The 14,037-nt window shown below is 45.3% G+C and overlaps 1 protein-coding gene across 2 annotated transcripts in view; it reads left to right on the top strand.

Moving 5' to 3' along the window:
* The window catches only part of AFF4 (ALF transcription elongation factor 4), a 48,467-nt gene that overhangs the window by 33,030 nt on the left and 1,400 nt on the right, over nt 1–14,037 (top strand). Inside the window, exons 12-21 of one of the 2 annotated variants that reach the window (XM_050979857.1) lie at nt 857–945; nt 2,449–2,686; nt 3,683–3,780; nt 4,307–4,370; nt 4,502–4,638; nt 5,023–5,094; nt 5,748–5,841; nt 6,540–6,583; nt 7,380–7,600; nt 8,191–13,733. In XM_050979857.1, coding sequence (XP_050835814.1) covers nt 857–945; nt 2,449–2,686; nt 3,683–3,780; nt 4,307–4,370; nt 4,502–4,638; nt 5,023–5,094; nt 5,748–5,841; nt 6,540–6,583; nt 7,380–7,600; nt 8,191–8,309 — 1,176 coding nt within the window. In that variant the 3' untranslated portion in view covers nt 8,310–13,733. Of the gene's footprint in view, nt 1–856; nt 946–2,448; nt 2,687–3,682; nt 3,781–4,306; nt 4,371–4,501; nt 4,639–5,022; nt 5,095–5,747; nt 5,842–6,539; nt 6,584–7,379; nt 7,601–8,190; nt 13,734–14,037 lie in introns of those variants that run through there. The other variant, XM_030229368.2, reaches the window with a different exon arrangement.

The following is a 14,037-nucleotide window of genomic DNA, read 5'->3' as shown; positions in this document are numbered from 1 at the left end:
TTTGCCTTTAAGCACACATTTGGAATTTTACAGCATTAAAGATCTGTGCTCTCACACCCAAACCACAAAGCTTTGGTGAGACCAGTTAGCCTCAGGCTTTATCCCAGGAAACAGTGGTGGGTAAATGCTGTGAAGCCTCAGGTTGCTCTGCTGCTTCCTGAGAGGATGGAAACCTGGGTGAGGCAAGGACACAACCCCTTTCCCCACCCTGCAGTTTAAGTTAGTGCTCCAAACCCAAGTGCCACCACTTGATTTCCTAATTTCCTGGGTTTTCTTGCTGCAGCATCAGTAACAAAACTGGGGTTTGCTACCAGATGATTTATTCTGTGAGGCCCCATTTCCCTCTTACTCACTGGATTGATCCCTCCAGTGCTCAGTGAGGATATCTTAGAAATTTACCTTCAGGACCCTGTGACCTGAGGATTAAATTGATATCAATACTTAGTCTTCAGCATCTCTGAGCTGACTTTAAAGGACTGATTAGATTTTTACCTTTTCCTGGCATTCCTCAGACACCTCTTTAGACCCCATAACATCAAATCTGTCTCCTGATCTTGCCAGAGCCTTTGGCAGATTTTCCTGAGACTTCATGGCTGTAATTTATCTCTGCTGAAATGAACAACTTGGCTGTTGCTGCTTTTATCAGGTTGTAATTTAGCAGCCAGCCTGGGATTTTCATTCTGTTCCAATATCAGGGTCTGGTAAGGATTTGTAAGGATGAGGATGGGCTGTGGCTTTGGGGTCTGTAATAACTGTGAAACACCTGCTCAGTGCTGTCTCTGGGTGAAATACTCCACTCTCAGTGATGTGTAAATGTGAATCTTTGCTGGATGTTTTTCTCATTTGCTTTGCTCAGAACGAGGATGAAAACAGAGCCAGTGAAAGCAAGAAAACGAAACTGGAAGAAAAAGCTCCCTCAGGACACAAGAATTCCAGCAGCAGGGAGTGAGTATCTCTGCTCTTCCTGCTCTGAGGGTCAGGGTGCCTGTGGAGAGAATGGTGCTCATCTTCCCCCTCCTCTTCTCACTCCCACCCCAAGTTTTCCTCAAATAATTGCTAAAATTTCATTTTTTCTTACCCTTGAAACAAATTTACTTCAGAGCTTCTACAAGCAATTGGTGGAAATGAATTTCCATCCCCAAAAACATTGGCCAAGGACAATTGTGCTCCTTAACAAAATGAGGTGACCCCTCCTGTGAAGGGAATATTTCCTTCCTGGTTTTCTCTGATACACAGTGGGACTTGGGTTTGGTCTAGAAACCAAAATCTGTGCTTTTCAATTAACCCATCTGGTAATTCTCTGTTTAGTAAGTTTTAAACTGGGAATAAACTCCTGAGCTGGCTTTCTTTGGGAAGCTGATGGCATTGAGCTTTGGATCCATGGATTTACCTCCCATCCCCTTGGTTTGTCAGGGCAAGAAAGGTGTGATCCCAAAGCAAGGTAGTACAGAATGAGCAGATCAGTCCCATTGTTTAATATGTTAATTCTGGATTCCCCATGCTTTTTGCAGCACCTGTTTTGCCTTTATTTATTTGATTTCTTGGCCAGTATTAATCCACAGGAGAGATGAAGTTTTTTTCCACTGCATTTTGAAACTTCTGTTTCAGTTCAGGCAATGAAAACTGCTATAATTGTGTCATGGAAAATATTCCTGTCCAGTGAGCAATTGCCAAATTACAGAGGTGGGAGAAGCTGCAGCAGTTTGGATGCTATGACTTTTGTTTGCCCCTTCTGAATGAAACAGTGTCTTACTGTTTGTTAGGAAACAGCTGCAGAACGAAAGGATAGTTTGGTTTTTACCTGATATTTGATTTTTTTCTGTTGTTTGTCTGACTGCCAGTGGAGTACTCTAAAGGACATTTAATTAAATTAAATATGATTTTTCCAGAAATAATGTGTAAAAATATTGATGGTGGGAGGGCAGGAATAGCCAGCAGCATTCCTCAGCAGCCAAGTGAGAGTGTCCTGAAAGGCTGTGCTGGGGAAGTTTCCCATTCCCTGGGTTCCAGGGCTTTATCTGGAGCATCTTTCCCTGGAGCTGTTGGCTGGCTGGTGTGCACAGACAGCCTGGCGCTGGCACTGGCTCCCACTGCTGGGATTTGGGCTGGTTTTTGGACAGAACTGGTGCAGGGGTGGAGTTTTATGGTTCAAACTTGTCTGGCTTTGCCTGTGCTTTCAGGTCAGAACAAATAAAATGGTGAAAACAAGTTCAATCTGGCTTTGGAGAAACCTACTCACTGAGAGGATTATAAATCTGCTTTTCTCCAAAGCTGGGACTGACAGTAAAAATCTTGGGGGGAAAAAAGGTGTTTAGTTAGAGATTTATAAATCAGACTTTTGTGCATTGTTTTTGTTTGTTTTGTTTTGTTTTGTTTGTTTGTTGGTGGTTTTGTTTTTGTTTTTGTTAAGGAAGAAACCCAAACCCTGAATTTGTTCTTCTTTTCCAGGTCTTCAAAGCCAAGTGCTGTTAAAGAGAAGGATTTGCTGCCCTCCCCTGCTGCCCCAGCCCTGCAGAAGGATTCCAAGCAGGAACACAGCTCCAGGAAGAGAACAGTCAGTCAGTCCTCATCCCTAAAATCCAGCAGCAACCCAGGCAAGGAGGGCAGCAGTGGCAGCAAGAGCAGCTCCTCTTCCAAGCAGAAGAAGACAGAGGGGAAGGGGTCCAGCAGTGCCAAGGAAGCCAAGGTAAAGGGCTGGTTCTGACCCTGCCTCCTGGGTTTTGTTTAGTTTGATCTAAACAACCATTTCCAGTTCAGTTTAAACATCATTGCTGTGGGATGTGCATTGTTTCCTGTCAGAGAGCTCAAGTGCCTTGGAAAGCCATGAATGAGAAGACACCTTGGAGAGATCATGGAGCATGAATGCTTATCCTGCCAGACTCCTGTGCTAGTAGAGGAATGGGTTCAGTCACCCTGTGACTGGTGCTGCCTGGTCATTGTTTAGGTGGTTAACAAGAACATCACTGGAAAGCTGGAACTGGAACTGTGGGGCTGCTCTGGTCTCCTCAGAGCAGATACAGAGCTTGTCCTGGTTTCAGAGGACAGCAGGAGCTCAGTCCATGCTCACTGCTGGCATGGGAAGCTCTGGCTCTCATTTTATGAAATTGTAGAAAGATTATTTCAACTCCAGCTCAGCAATTTACAGAGCTCTCCATGGCTGGAGGGGAGAAAACATTGTTATGGAGATGGTGCAGAAAATGGTTTGTAAGAGATTGAGGTTGGAAAGACAGATGTGATGAAATTTAAAACTATGAAGGTCCCCCAGCCAGCTGTTAATTTGTGATATGTTTGTTGTTTTATACTCAGGTGTGCTTACTCATGTCTTCCTCAAAGGAAGTAATTACTCCTGTGTGAGTTTTTCAAGGCAAAGGCATTCAGAGAGAGTATTGTTGATAGAAATCCTCCAAATCCTCCTCATCTCTGTTAGAGTAGAAAAGCAGGATTTAGAAACAGTGACAGGTGAGATGGAGGGAGGGATTTCCTGACCCTGGTGTATCTGGAAAGCTTTGGCTGCACCCTCCCCTCTGCAGGAGCCCCAGCCCAGCCCTGTGGGAGCATCCTGGGAGCTGAGCTATTCCCAGAGCTCCTGCAGCCTGTCCTTCCTGGATGGAATGGGGAAGCCAGGGGGGAATTTATACAACAAATGCTCTTCTTGTAATCATGGCATGGATTTCCCTTCCAGGAAAAGATCCTGAACAATTCCTCCAGCTGCCCTCCTGCCTCTGCTCAGGCCACGGAAAGTGTGAAGTCGAGGAGAGCAAAGCTTGTTTTTGATGATAGGTAAGGAGAGAAAATTCCCTTTCCCTCTGGGGGGCTCTGGATCTGGAGCACAGGCAGCTCCCATGGGGCAGAGCTGGCATTTTGCTCTGCAGAAGATGTTGCACACAAGCTCTTTGTCAAAAAAAAAAACACCTTGAAAAGAAAGTAAAACAAATTTTTCACCATCTTGTGCAGACTTGAGGTTTCATTTGGGCTTGAGGTTTCAGGTGTCATCTTGCTCTGAAAGCACTTCTTTAAATTCACTTTACAAATGAAATTATGTTTGCACCAAATGTAAAATAACTTTCTGCTTAAGTACTTGCTTGCAATATTGTTGGAATTACCTGAAACTACAGAACTAACTTGAAACTACTTTTAGCAATTTTATCATAGTAGTCAGCTAATTTGACAGAATCCTTCAAACAGTTTTAGTGTACTGTAGCTGGAGTTAGGGCAGAGCAAGCCCTGAAATGTGGCAGTGAGCTGCAGCTAGAACAGGCAGTGCCATGGGTGGCTCCAGTCCCTCAGTCCGTGTCCTCTCTTGCAGGACTTACTCAGCTGATCACTATTTGCAGGAAGCAAAGAAGCTGAAACACAATGCAGACGCTTTGGTGAGTGGCTCTGCAGTGCCCCCCCAGTGTGTGCCCCCATCCTGGGGCTGCTTTGCTGCCTCTGCCGTGCTCCTGCCCCTGGGCTGGCACTCCCTGGCTGCTCTGGTGGCTGAGCTGTTCTCCCTCTGCAGTCGGACAGGTTCGAGAAGGCCGTGTTCTACCTGGATGCTGTCGTGTCCTTCATCGAGTGTGGGAATGCATTGGAGAAAAATGCTCAGGAATCCAAGTCCCCGTTCCCTATGTATTCAGAAACTGTGGAATTAATCAAGTAAGCTTTGCAGAGCTCCTGCAGGGCCAGGTGGCTGGGGGGAGCTCTGGGGATCAGAGGTTTTGCCCCCAGTTTTTGAGATCTGTTGTCATTCCCAGTAACACTGGAGCAGTGACCAGTTCTTTCCAGTTGTTGGGGTTTAAAGCATTTCCAGGAAGGGGGAGGTGATTCCTGCTGAGGCTTCAAGTCCCTCTACAGTGAGTGACCCACAAGGAGCAGAATTATTCTGGTTACTGCTGAGTCAGGGCTTTATCTGGGGCTGAAAGATGTTCCTAAAACAGTGGGGACAGCTGAAACTGGAAATTGATGAGAACATGAGTGTTTTGTGAATGATAACTGAAGGTGGGTTTTGTTTTGGGGCTGATTTGCTGCCTTCCTCTGCAGGTACACTATGAAACTGAAGAATTACTTGGCCCCGGATGCGACGGCTGCAGACAAAAGGCTGGCAGTGCTTTGGTGAGTGTGCTGGGACTTCCTGCAGTGCCCTCCTGCTCTCCACATCTGTAACCTACACAAAATGCTGCTTTGCACTGAGCTCTGGGGTGTTCCTGAGCCAAACACTGGAGATTTCCACTTGGCTGTGCACAAACATTCATCTGTGTCTGATGGCTGTAGATGGGGACGCTGCCAGCAAGGGCCAAGGCTTTGCCTCATTGCAGGGTGAGAGCAGGAGGTGCCTCCTGAGCTCTGAGCCAGGGATAAATCACACCTGGACTGGCTCTGGGGGCTGGCAGGAGCCCTGAGGCTCAGGGAGTGGCTGCAGGAGGTGTGGAGGACCAGAGGTTCAGGGGAGAGCAGAGGGCAGGCCCTGGCAGGGGCTGTGCTGGCCCAGGTGAGCAGTGAATGAACCCCTTGCCTGAGCTGGGTGCTGCCTCCCAAACCCAGCAGCAGCACTGAGAGTTCAGTTCCAGCTCGAGGCACACGGAGCTGTTCCAGTTCTGGATTCCCTTCAGAATTTCAAGGTGGTTGTGGATTTTCTGGTTGAGTTACAACTTGAGAGCTGAGTTGGCAGAGAGAACATCAAGAGCACAGCTATTAGATTTTTGGAATTCACTGAGTTGAGATAAACCTGACTTGAATTGTGACTGATTTGTCCTGTCTTTGGGCAGCCTTCGGTGCCAAGCTCTGCTGTACCTGAGGCTTTTCAAACTGAAAAAGGAAAGTGCATTGAAATACTCCAAAACTCTGACTGAACATCTGAAGGTAATTGCATCTGTATTTTCTGAACATTAAAACCTAATGGTGTGGAAGCTCTGCATCACTTCAAGTTCCCAAATTCAGTTTCAGACTGCTGCATGTGAACACCTGTTTAGAACTGGACTTGAAGGTGTATTAAAGCTGGGCAGAGCTTTAACAGCCATGACCCTGCTGGTCCTGGCATGACAACTCTGTTAATTTGATCTTCTTTAATACATGTAGTAGGCTTCAAGGAGAAGGGAATGTTTGCAGTGGGATGTTGGCTGGGTTTAGGGAAATTCCCTGTGAATTTATCTAAGTTTCTGTGCAGCTGATTCTGAGGCTTGCAGCTCTCAGTGCTGAGAGGAAACAGGCTCATGACACAGCAAATCTCTCAGATTTGGGATATCTTTAATTGTTCACTGCCAGTGATAACAGATTCTTCCTGTTAAAGGGCCAGAAAAAACTAAAACGTTCCCTTAAGGGGCAATGGACTTATACTTATTTGTTTTGCTAAAATAACCCCTTAATTTGTGTCTTGGCCATCAGTAAAAAAGGGTATTTCCCTAAATTACAGTTTACTGTGATATTATTGAGAACATTACTTCAAAGTACAACTGCAAAAAAAGAACTTGGTTAAAAGAACCAATTAAACACAGAGATAAAATGTAACTAGTGAAGTATAAGTACAAATCAGGTGAAATGTGTCTTTTTCCTCCCCACAGAATTGCTACAATAATTCTCAAGCACCATCCCCTGGTATGGGAAGGTGAGTGGTAAAAGCTGTTACTTCTATTTCTTAACTTAAAGGAGGTTTTCTCCATTTCCTGGGTGCCAGGGGGCTTGGGGAGCAGCTTTTGGGGTGGTTATTTGAAGGGTGTGGATTTGGATCCATTTTTTGTGCAATTATCATGGTGGAGGGAGATGCTGCAGCTCTGCAGGGTTTGTCAAGCTAAAAAAGGAGCAGTGTGACACTAACCCACAAACCATTTATCCCAGGGAGTTTTGGTGTTTAATTTAATGCTTCTCCCCCAAACAAGAGCTTTGTTAGTGCTGCAGGGCCAGAGGTCACCAGCACTTGCAGGATTCTCTGTTCCATAGTTTAGTAATTATTTCTGCTCTTTTAAACCCAATAATGAACCTTTGATAAATTATTCCATGAGTTTAAGGGTGGAGGCACTTCAGATTTCCATTGTGTTATCTGCAGTAATGATATGCAGTGCAATATTCTGACAGTGGAGTTACCAGGTAGCTGTAATTTTTTTGTTCTTACTCTTTAACGTTCATTTAAACAATGAATTTAAGATTCTATTGAATTCTGAGATGCTGAGGTTTGGTGATGAGGTTTTGTAAGCTATAAATAATTATTGGAGGATCCTCAGCAGTTCCCAGCTCAAGATTTCCATTTGTTGTAGGGCAAATCCTGATTTTTGGTGTGTAAAGTGGGAGTGTTTTCCCATCCCACACCCTGAGTGTGGCAGAGGGATCTTAGGAGACATCTCAGAGCATGGTGTGTCTAAAGCTGGTGCATTTCTGCCTTTCCATCTTCCCTTCTGGGTGAGCAGCAAACCTGTTGGGATGCCATCTCCAGTCTCTCCAAAGCTGTCTCCAGGGAATTCAGGAAATTACTCTTCCGGGGCAGCCAACCCTTCAGGGAGCGGGTCCTCGGTGACGATCCCGCAGCGCATCCATCAGATGGCTGCCAGCTACGTCCAGGTCACCTCCAACTTCCTCTATGCCACTGAAATCTGGGAACAAGCAGAACAGCTCTCGAGAGAACAGAAAGGTAGGGGCTGCCTTGGGGGGATGGAAACCTCCAGGGGGGGCTGGAACACTGCCAGGCTTTGATTCTGGTGATGGAACCCTGGGTGCTGAACCTCTACAAAATCAGGGGGAAAGTGACACCTTGGGTTGCAGGGATACCCCAGGCTGGGTGTTGTGGTTGTCAAGGTAGTGTTGGAGTTGTGACATAAAAATCTTTGTTGTGTTTCCTTTGAAATGTTCAGTATAGTGAAATGTTCAGTTTCCTGTGAAATGTTCAGTATAGGAAGAGGAATTTGGTGCATTTCCCTTTCTGAAATTCTTTAGTAAAGACTTCTTAAGGAAGTTTGGCATAGTTTAATTATTTTCAACTAGTGAAATATAAGTTTTAGGGGAAGACCAAGAAGTTTGGCAATGGTTCAGTTGTTTCCAAGCAGTCTTGTGCAGAAGAGCAGAGACAGGGATTAGGAATGACCTTTCTCCTTGACTCCCCACTCACTCCCCCACCTCTCTCTCCTCGTTCCCTTTCTGTCCACCCCAGCCATGGCTGCTGGGACCTGGGGTTGGGTGTGGTTACCAAGCGTGCTCCTTTAACGTGTGTTTGTGCTGTTGCAGAGTTCTTTGCAGAACTGGACAAGGTGATGGGGCCCCTGGTGTTTAACACGAGCATCATGACGGAGCTGGTGCGTTACACGCGGCAGGGCCTGCACTGGCTGCGCCTGGACGCCAAGTGAGGAGCCCAGCCCAGCCCCTCTGCAGCTGCCTCTGATTCCTCTCCACAACACTGTGTCATGTCAATAAGGAAGACTGCCATAACACATTGCTTAGTTGACACTAAGAGCAAGGAATGCTTTCCCATGTCTCCCATCCTCATTTGTGTTTTGTGTTTAACCCCAAATCAGCTGGTTCATGGACTTCTCCAGTATTCCCGGTTTAAGTTATTTAAATATTTGAAAATTTGCTACGTCAAAGTTGTAGTTTTGCTGATCTGTCATGGATAGATCATTGGGATTCCAGTCACAATACATGAATAGTCAGTTTAAATCCTATTTATTTTAATTTTTTTTAATTTTAATTTTGAAAAGCCCCCTTTGGGGCTGGTTTTAGCTATTTCTTCTTCCCTAAATTTCCCCTTTTGAGTACTTAGAAATTAAACCTAGACACTTTATTTAAGTACTTTGTGAGCTTTGTTACTCTGTAATGTCTTGTGGTAGAGCCTGTAAAAGCAACTAGGGTTGATAGGTTCTAACGAGTAGGGACACCATACTTCTCATGCCTAATGCCTATGAGTCGACTAATAAATGACAACTACAGATTTATTATTGCAGAATTTGTACTAAATAGAAAAGTTCCTGATATTCTTCTACGTATTGAGATACTTCATTTAAATGAATTATAAAGAAATTTATATGGAAAAATATTTAGCTGAATCTGCCTTGGATTGTTTCCCAGGCAGCTTCAAGCCATCGATTAACACTATAACAATCACAAAACATTACAGTAATTGCATTTAATGTAACGTCCAGGCAACGGTGTAGGAATGACCTTCAGTTTGATGGGTGCGATGCAAACAGGAAAGGCTTTGGAAAAGGACAATCTTGTGCTTTTTTTGCATCTCTTCATTTCAAATACCTTTTGTTTCCATGCTTGTCACTTTTTGACAGTTACGAAATTGGGGAACTTTGTGGTTCCAAACCCAAGAGTAGCTCAGTTCCTTCCAGAATGGTCATTTGCATCTTTTCCATGGACTGAGAAACCAGGAATCTTTAGTAGAACTCTAGGTCCATTTTGTCCTCTTAGGGTCTGCTGGGTGATGGACACTACAGGCTGGCCGTGCAGCAGCCGGCGTGGGGTGGGAGCAGAGCTGCTCCTGCAGGAAGCACTGTTGTGTGCAGGATGGATGGCAAACTTGGCTTTACCCCGTGCTAATGAAGGTCCCGTTCATGTCACGTAACGTCCACTCCTGAGGGGGCTGCTGGGTGCCATGGAGGGGTGGTGGAGCTGCAGGTGGCCCCTCTCCGAGTGCAAACCAAAGTACCTTTCCATGTGAGGTGCTTGTCTGAGTTAAAGGTTTCAAATGCTACTGCTTTCAGTATTGCTTAGTGCCCCCAACATGTCTGGTGTGCCTTATGCCTTACTTTTAGATGAAGATTTTATGAACTGTTTACAAGATGTTTTACAGCAGGACCAGGTATACTGTATGCAGTGGTCTTCTGCAGTACTTGGGTAAAATTCCATTTCCTTTTTCAAAGTCCCGGTGTCTGTCACACAAACTGACTCATCGTGGTGGTCTCCTTCCCCAGAGTCCAACTCTGAATCCTTTGGAGTGAGATTGTGGAATGCTGCTTTGTTTTCTCTCCCACTGAACCCTTTATTCTGTACCAGATATGAACGTGCATGTTCAGGAAAATTATTGCACTAAATTTTTTGTGTAGGTGTAGTTAAGTGCCAAAATCACGGCAACCTCGAGAGAAGGAATAGAATTCTACGCTCCTTAGTACTGCAGTATGTCCTATGGGCTTTAAGAGTTTAGAAGTTTTGCAAATTAGTAACCTACTACAAGGTAGCTGCATCTTCGTAGAGCTTCCTTTGCGTCCCAGCGTGTTTTGTACTTCCAGAAAAGCTTTGCTACATCCGGATTGATAAACGGGGAACAGACCTGGGGCTCTCCCTGACTCGACTCTTCAGGTCTGTTGGAGCATCCTTTTTATGGAATCACTGTGCAAGGTCACCTTTCTGTTAGTCTTTGCTGTTGGAGACAGAACTCTGTACCCTCAAACTCCCCGCCGTGGGCATGGGACACTGTCAGCTGTGTTTCCTTTCCTCCTCTGAAGTGCCTCGCACACCTCTGACGCTGAGAAATCCCTTGGTAGAAGTTGCATTCGTGGGTGGGTTTGTGTGTAGTGCTGCACTAGCCAGCGTGGCTGTTCTTGGCTTGCTCCTTTGTGCACAGTCACCATTGCTGTCAGCAGGAATGGTGTCATCTCGGGGAATTTTTTCTTCCTTAACTAGAGTCCCACAAATAACTTTTGGTGTCACGCGAAATCGGCCCCTTGAAAACGCATCGCTTATCCCTAGAGCAGTGGATCTTAGAAATTGGCTTCAAACAACCAGAAGGCTTTTTTAGCATCATGTCAAAATGTGGACCTGAGCTGGTTGGAAGTGTCCCAGCTGAAGGGTGAGCTCCATGGTGGCCTATCCTCTGGAGTGCTGTCCCGGGCGTTGTGTCCGTGCGGGGGATCCGCAGGGGCCTTGGGGATGGATAGGAAATGCCTTGTGCAGCTGGGGCTGATGCAAACAGATCAGTTCAAACCTTATAATTCCAAAAGCATATCTTAATTTGGGATTGACCCTTGTTTCCAAGAGGAAAGTTCTGTACTTGATCAGATTTTTATAGCCAAAAAAAAAGCAATTAAGTCCTAGGCTTCCATCCCTCTGCCAAAGCAGGAGGGCTCTGTCCCTGTCCTGGGCAGCTTCCAGCACCACAGGGGGAGTGCAGGTCACAGGAGTGACTAAGGAGGGACTCCCCAATCCTGGCTTCCCAAATGATTCCCTGGACAGGGAATATGGATGAATACATATCAATGCTGTAATTTTAATTCCCTTGCTGATCATGGCCCCAGTTGGTGAATCTTAAAAATGGCTCAATCAGACTAGGCTTGCTCAGCTATCTGTGCTGTTTGACTTTGCTCTCAGACTTGCAGGTTCCAGGTGATAAAGGTGCAAACCATTTATAATTCCAAACAAATCTTCAGGACCCCAGAGTAAACCAGCCCAAGAGTTTTGTTTTGATTTGAATCTCAGCCATAAAGCAGAGCAGACGGATGGCTCTCCTTGGCTTTGATGGCAGTATGCAATTTGTATTGTATGTGTCTTTTAATATATATGTGTATATATATATGACTCAGTCTGTCCAAAGTATATGTTATACTTGTTTTTAGATTATGGTGCAACTGACTATATTGATATATTATTTATTGAGTGCTGAGTCACCATCTTATTGGTGATAAATATTGCATATTATCCAGGAGTGCAATGTATATTCCTTTAGATTGCTGAGGCTTGATTGCTGTGGTAACAAAAAATGCCCTGAAACGTATTTATGAATGGCCCCAACACACACAGAGTCAGAATTTATGGGAATGATGTAGCACTTGCCTGGGGCAAGTAAAATAAAGCCGTAGGCAGAGAATTGTGGAGTTTGCCCAAAAGGCAAACTGCTGGAGAGAGAGAGAAACTACCTTTGCTGTATTTAATGTCATTTTCTGAACAGAACTTTGCTGTCACTGCAGTGTTTCCATTGAGGCAGATCCACAAGGGCCTGAGCAAGTCAAGTTTGAATTACCCATTGGGGAGTAAACTTCCAAATTCTTACCTTCACGACAAATCCTTGGGTCAGGGTTGAAACTTCTCCCTGTGCTGTGTCAGTGTTCTGGAAACCCCCTGTTCCGAGCAGTGAGGTCAGTGCTGGGCATCCTGAAGGACAGAGAGGAGCCAGAGCTTTGCTTGCCAACTCACCCAGATCCAGAGCTGTTCCAGGAGGGGCTTCCCGGGCAGGAGGTGGCAGTGGGATCCTGCTGTGTCTGAGCTTTGGGGCTGTGGTGCCCCTGGGGAGGGAAGGGCTCCAGGGCTGGGCTCTCCCGGGCAGCTCAGGCTCAGCCCTGGCTGCTCTGGAGCAGCTCCAGCTGCTGTGGCAGCTCCCAGGGAGCTGGGCTTGGTGTGGCCATGCTTCCCCTGCTTCCATTCCAGCTGGGAGCTGAGTTCCTGTGGCTGTGTGAGCTGGGCTTGGTGTGGCCTTGCCTCCCCTGCTTCCATTCCAGCTGGGAGCTGAGTTCCTGTGGCTGTGTGAGCTGGGCTTGGTGTGGCCTTGCCTCCCCTGCTTCCATTCCAGCTGGGAGCTGAGTTCCTGTGGCTGTGTGAGCTGGGCTTGGTGTGGCCATGCTTCCCCTGCTTCCATTCCAGCTGGGAGCTGAGTTCCTGTGGCTGTGTGAGCTGGGCTTGGTGTGGCCTTGCCTCCCCTGCTTCCATTCCAGCTGGGAGCTGAGTCCCCCATGGATGGCTGTGTGCCCCTTCCTAGGGCAGCCTGCCCCAGTCCCCAGCCCTGTCCCAGCACCGGCTCCTGGTGCTGCCTTGGCATTCCACATCCCAAACTCTACTCCAAGGACCAGGCATGACTTTCCAAGCACAGTTCCTGACATTTGTATCTGGTCCCCCTTTTAAATTGTTTTAAAAAAATTTTGTATATGGAGGATAAAGTGCTTATATATTTATTAAAAATCCTTTATCTTATTTGAAATTATTATTTGGTGAAGAAGGGGTTTTTCTTTTGGGGGAGGGCTGGGGAGGGGAGGTAACTTTTAACCTGTCACTTATAAATGAAGCCCTGATTAATCCTTCAGAAAGGTACTATTAGTAACTAATGGGATGTCTCTGTTTTATGCTTTGTACATGACAAGTCCATGTGTTACATTTTGTTTTCTATCAAAAGATTTGGGCATCTGTCTTCAACCAAAACCAGAAAAAATAGAAACAAACTGTGATTTTATTTGTTGCAATACATTTGAAATTTCAAAGGGTACTTTGGGGCTCAAAATTAGGATTTCTAAGTCAGTATGTGCATTTCACGTAATAAAGCTGTTAATGGTGAGCAAAGTATTATATACTAACTAGATTTTTTCCACATCTGTATAGTATATTCTATGTATTTTGTGGTATTGAGATTATAGAAAGTTTAGTGTCTGAAACATGCGTTTAATGTGTATTTTTAAACAAATTTATGGCAATTAAAATATTTGGAGAAAAGGGTATCACATTTCAATTTGTAAAGATCTTTTTAACTACTGTGTCATTAAAATGCTTTGTACAATGCAAAACTGTAACTGGAGAAACTAAGTTTAATAAATATCAAATAGATTTTCTGTATTAAACTTCCAACCCCCTGTGCTTGTATGTTTTGTGGGGCCTTCTCCTCCCTGGAAGTGCATTTTTAGGCAGAATTTTCTTTCATTGATCCTATTGCTCTGTGAAACAAAAGAAAAGTAGCATCCAGTGTGTGTGTCCAGACTTGCTGATATTTTTTTTTGTCTTTCAGCCTCCAAGTTGACATCCAGCACATCAAACCAGCATTTTGATCAATTCATTTTAAGACAGGAGAGAAGGTCAGTGGCAAAAGTCAGTCTAGGACATGTATTTAAGTAAATTTGATTAGAAGTAATTAAAAGTAAATAGTTCTCATTCCACTTACTGCTGGATGTATTTAGGATATTGGAATTGCTATCAGTATTATCAGTTTGGCTCCCTCTTTCCAACAGGCCTTTATCAGAGGGCTGATAAGAGCCAGATTGGGAGGGGATGGGGTCTGATCTACTTGATGCTCTTGCCAGGGGGAAGGATAAATGTCCAAAGTCTGGCTGGAACTGAGCCCCAGCTCTGCTCACCATCCACTTTGCTCAAGATACAAGG

Source organism: Serinus canaria, chromosome 13 (assembly GCF_022539315.1).
Source record: "Serinus canaria isolate serCan28SL12 chromosome 13, serCan2020, whole genome shotgun sequence".
In the NCBI taxonomy this organism is placed as follows: Eukaryota; Metazoa; Chordata; class Aves; order Passeriformes; family Fringillidae; genus Serinus; species Serinus canaria.
The sequence above is the reverse complement of the archived record's forward strand: the minus strand, read 5'-3'. Positions and strand labels throughout refer to the sequence as shown.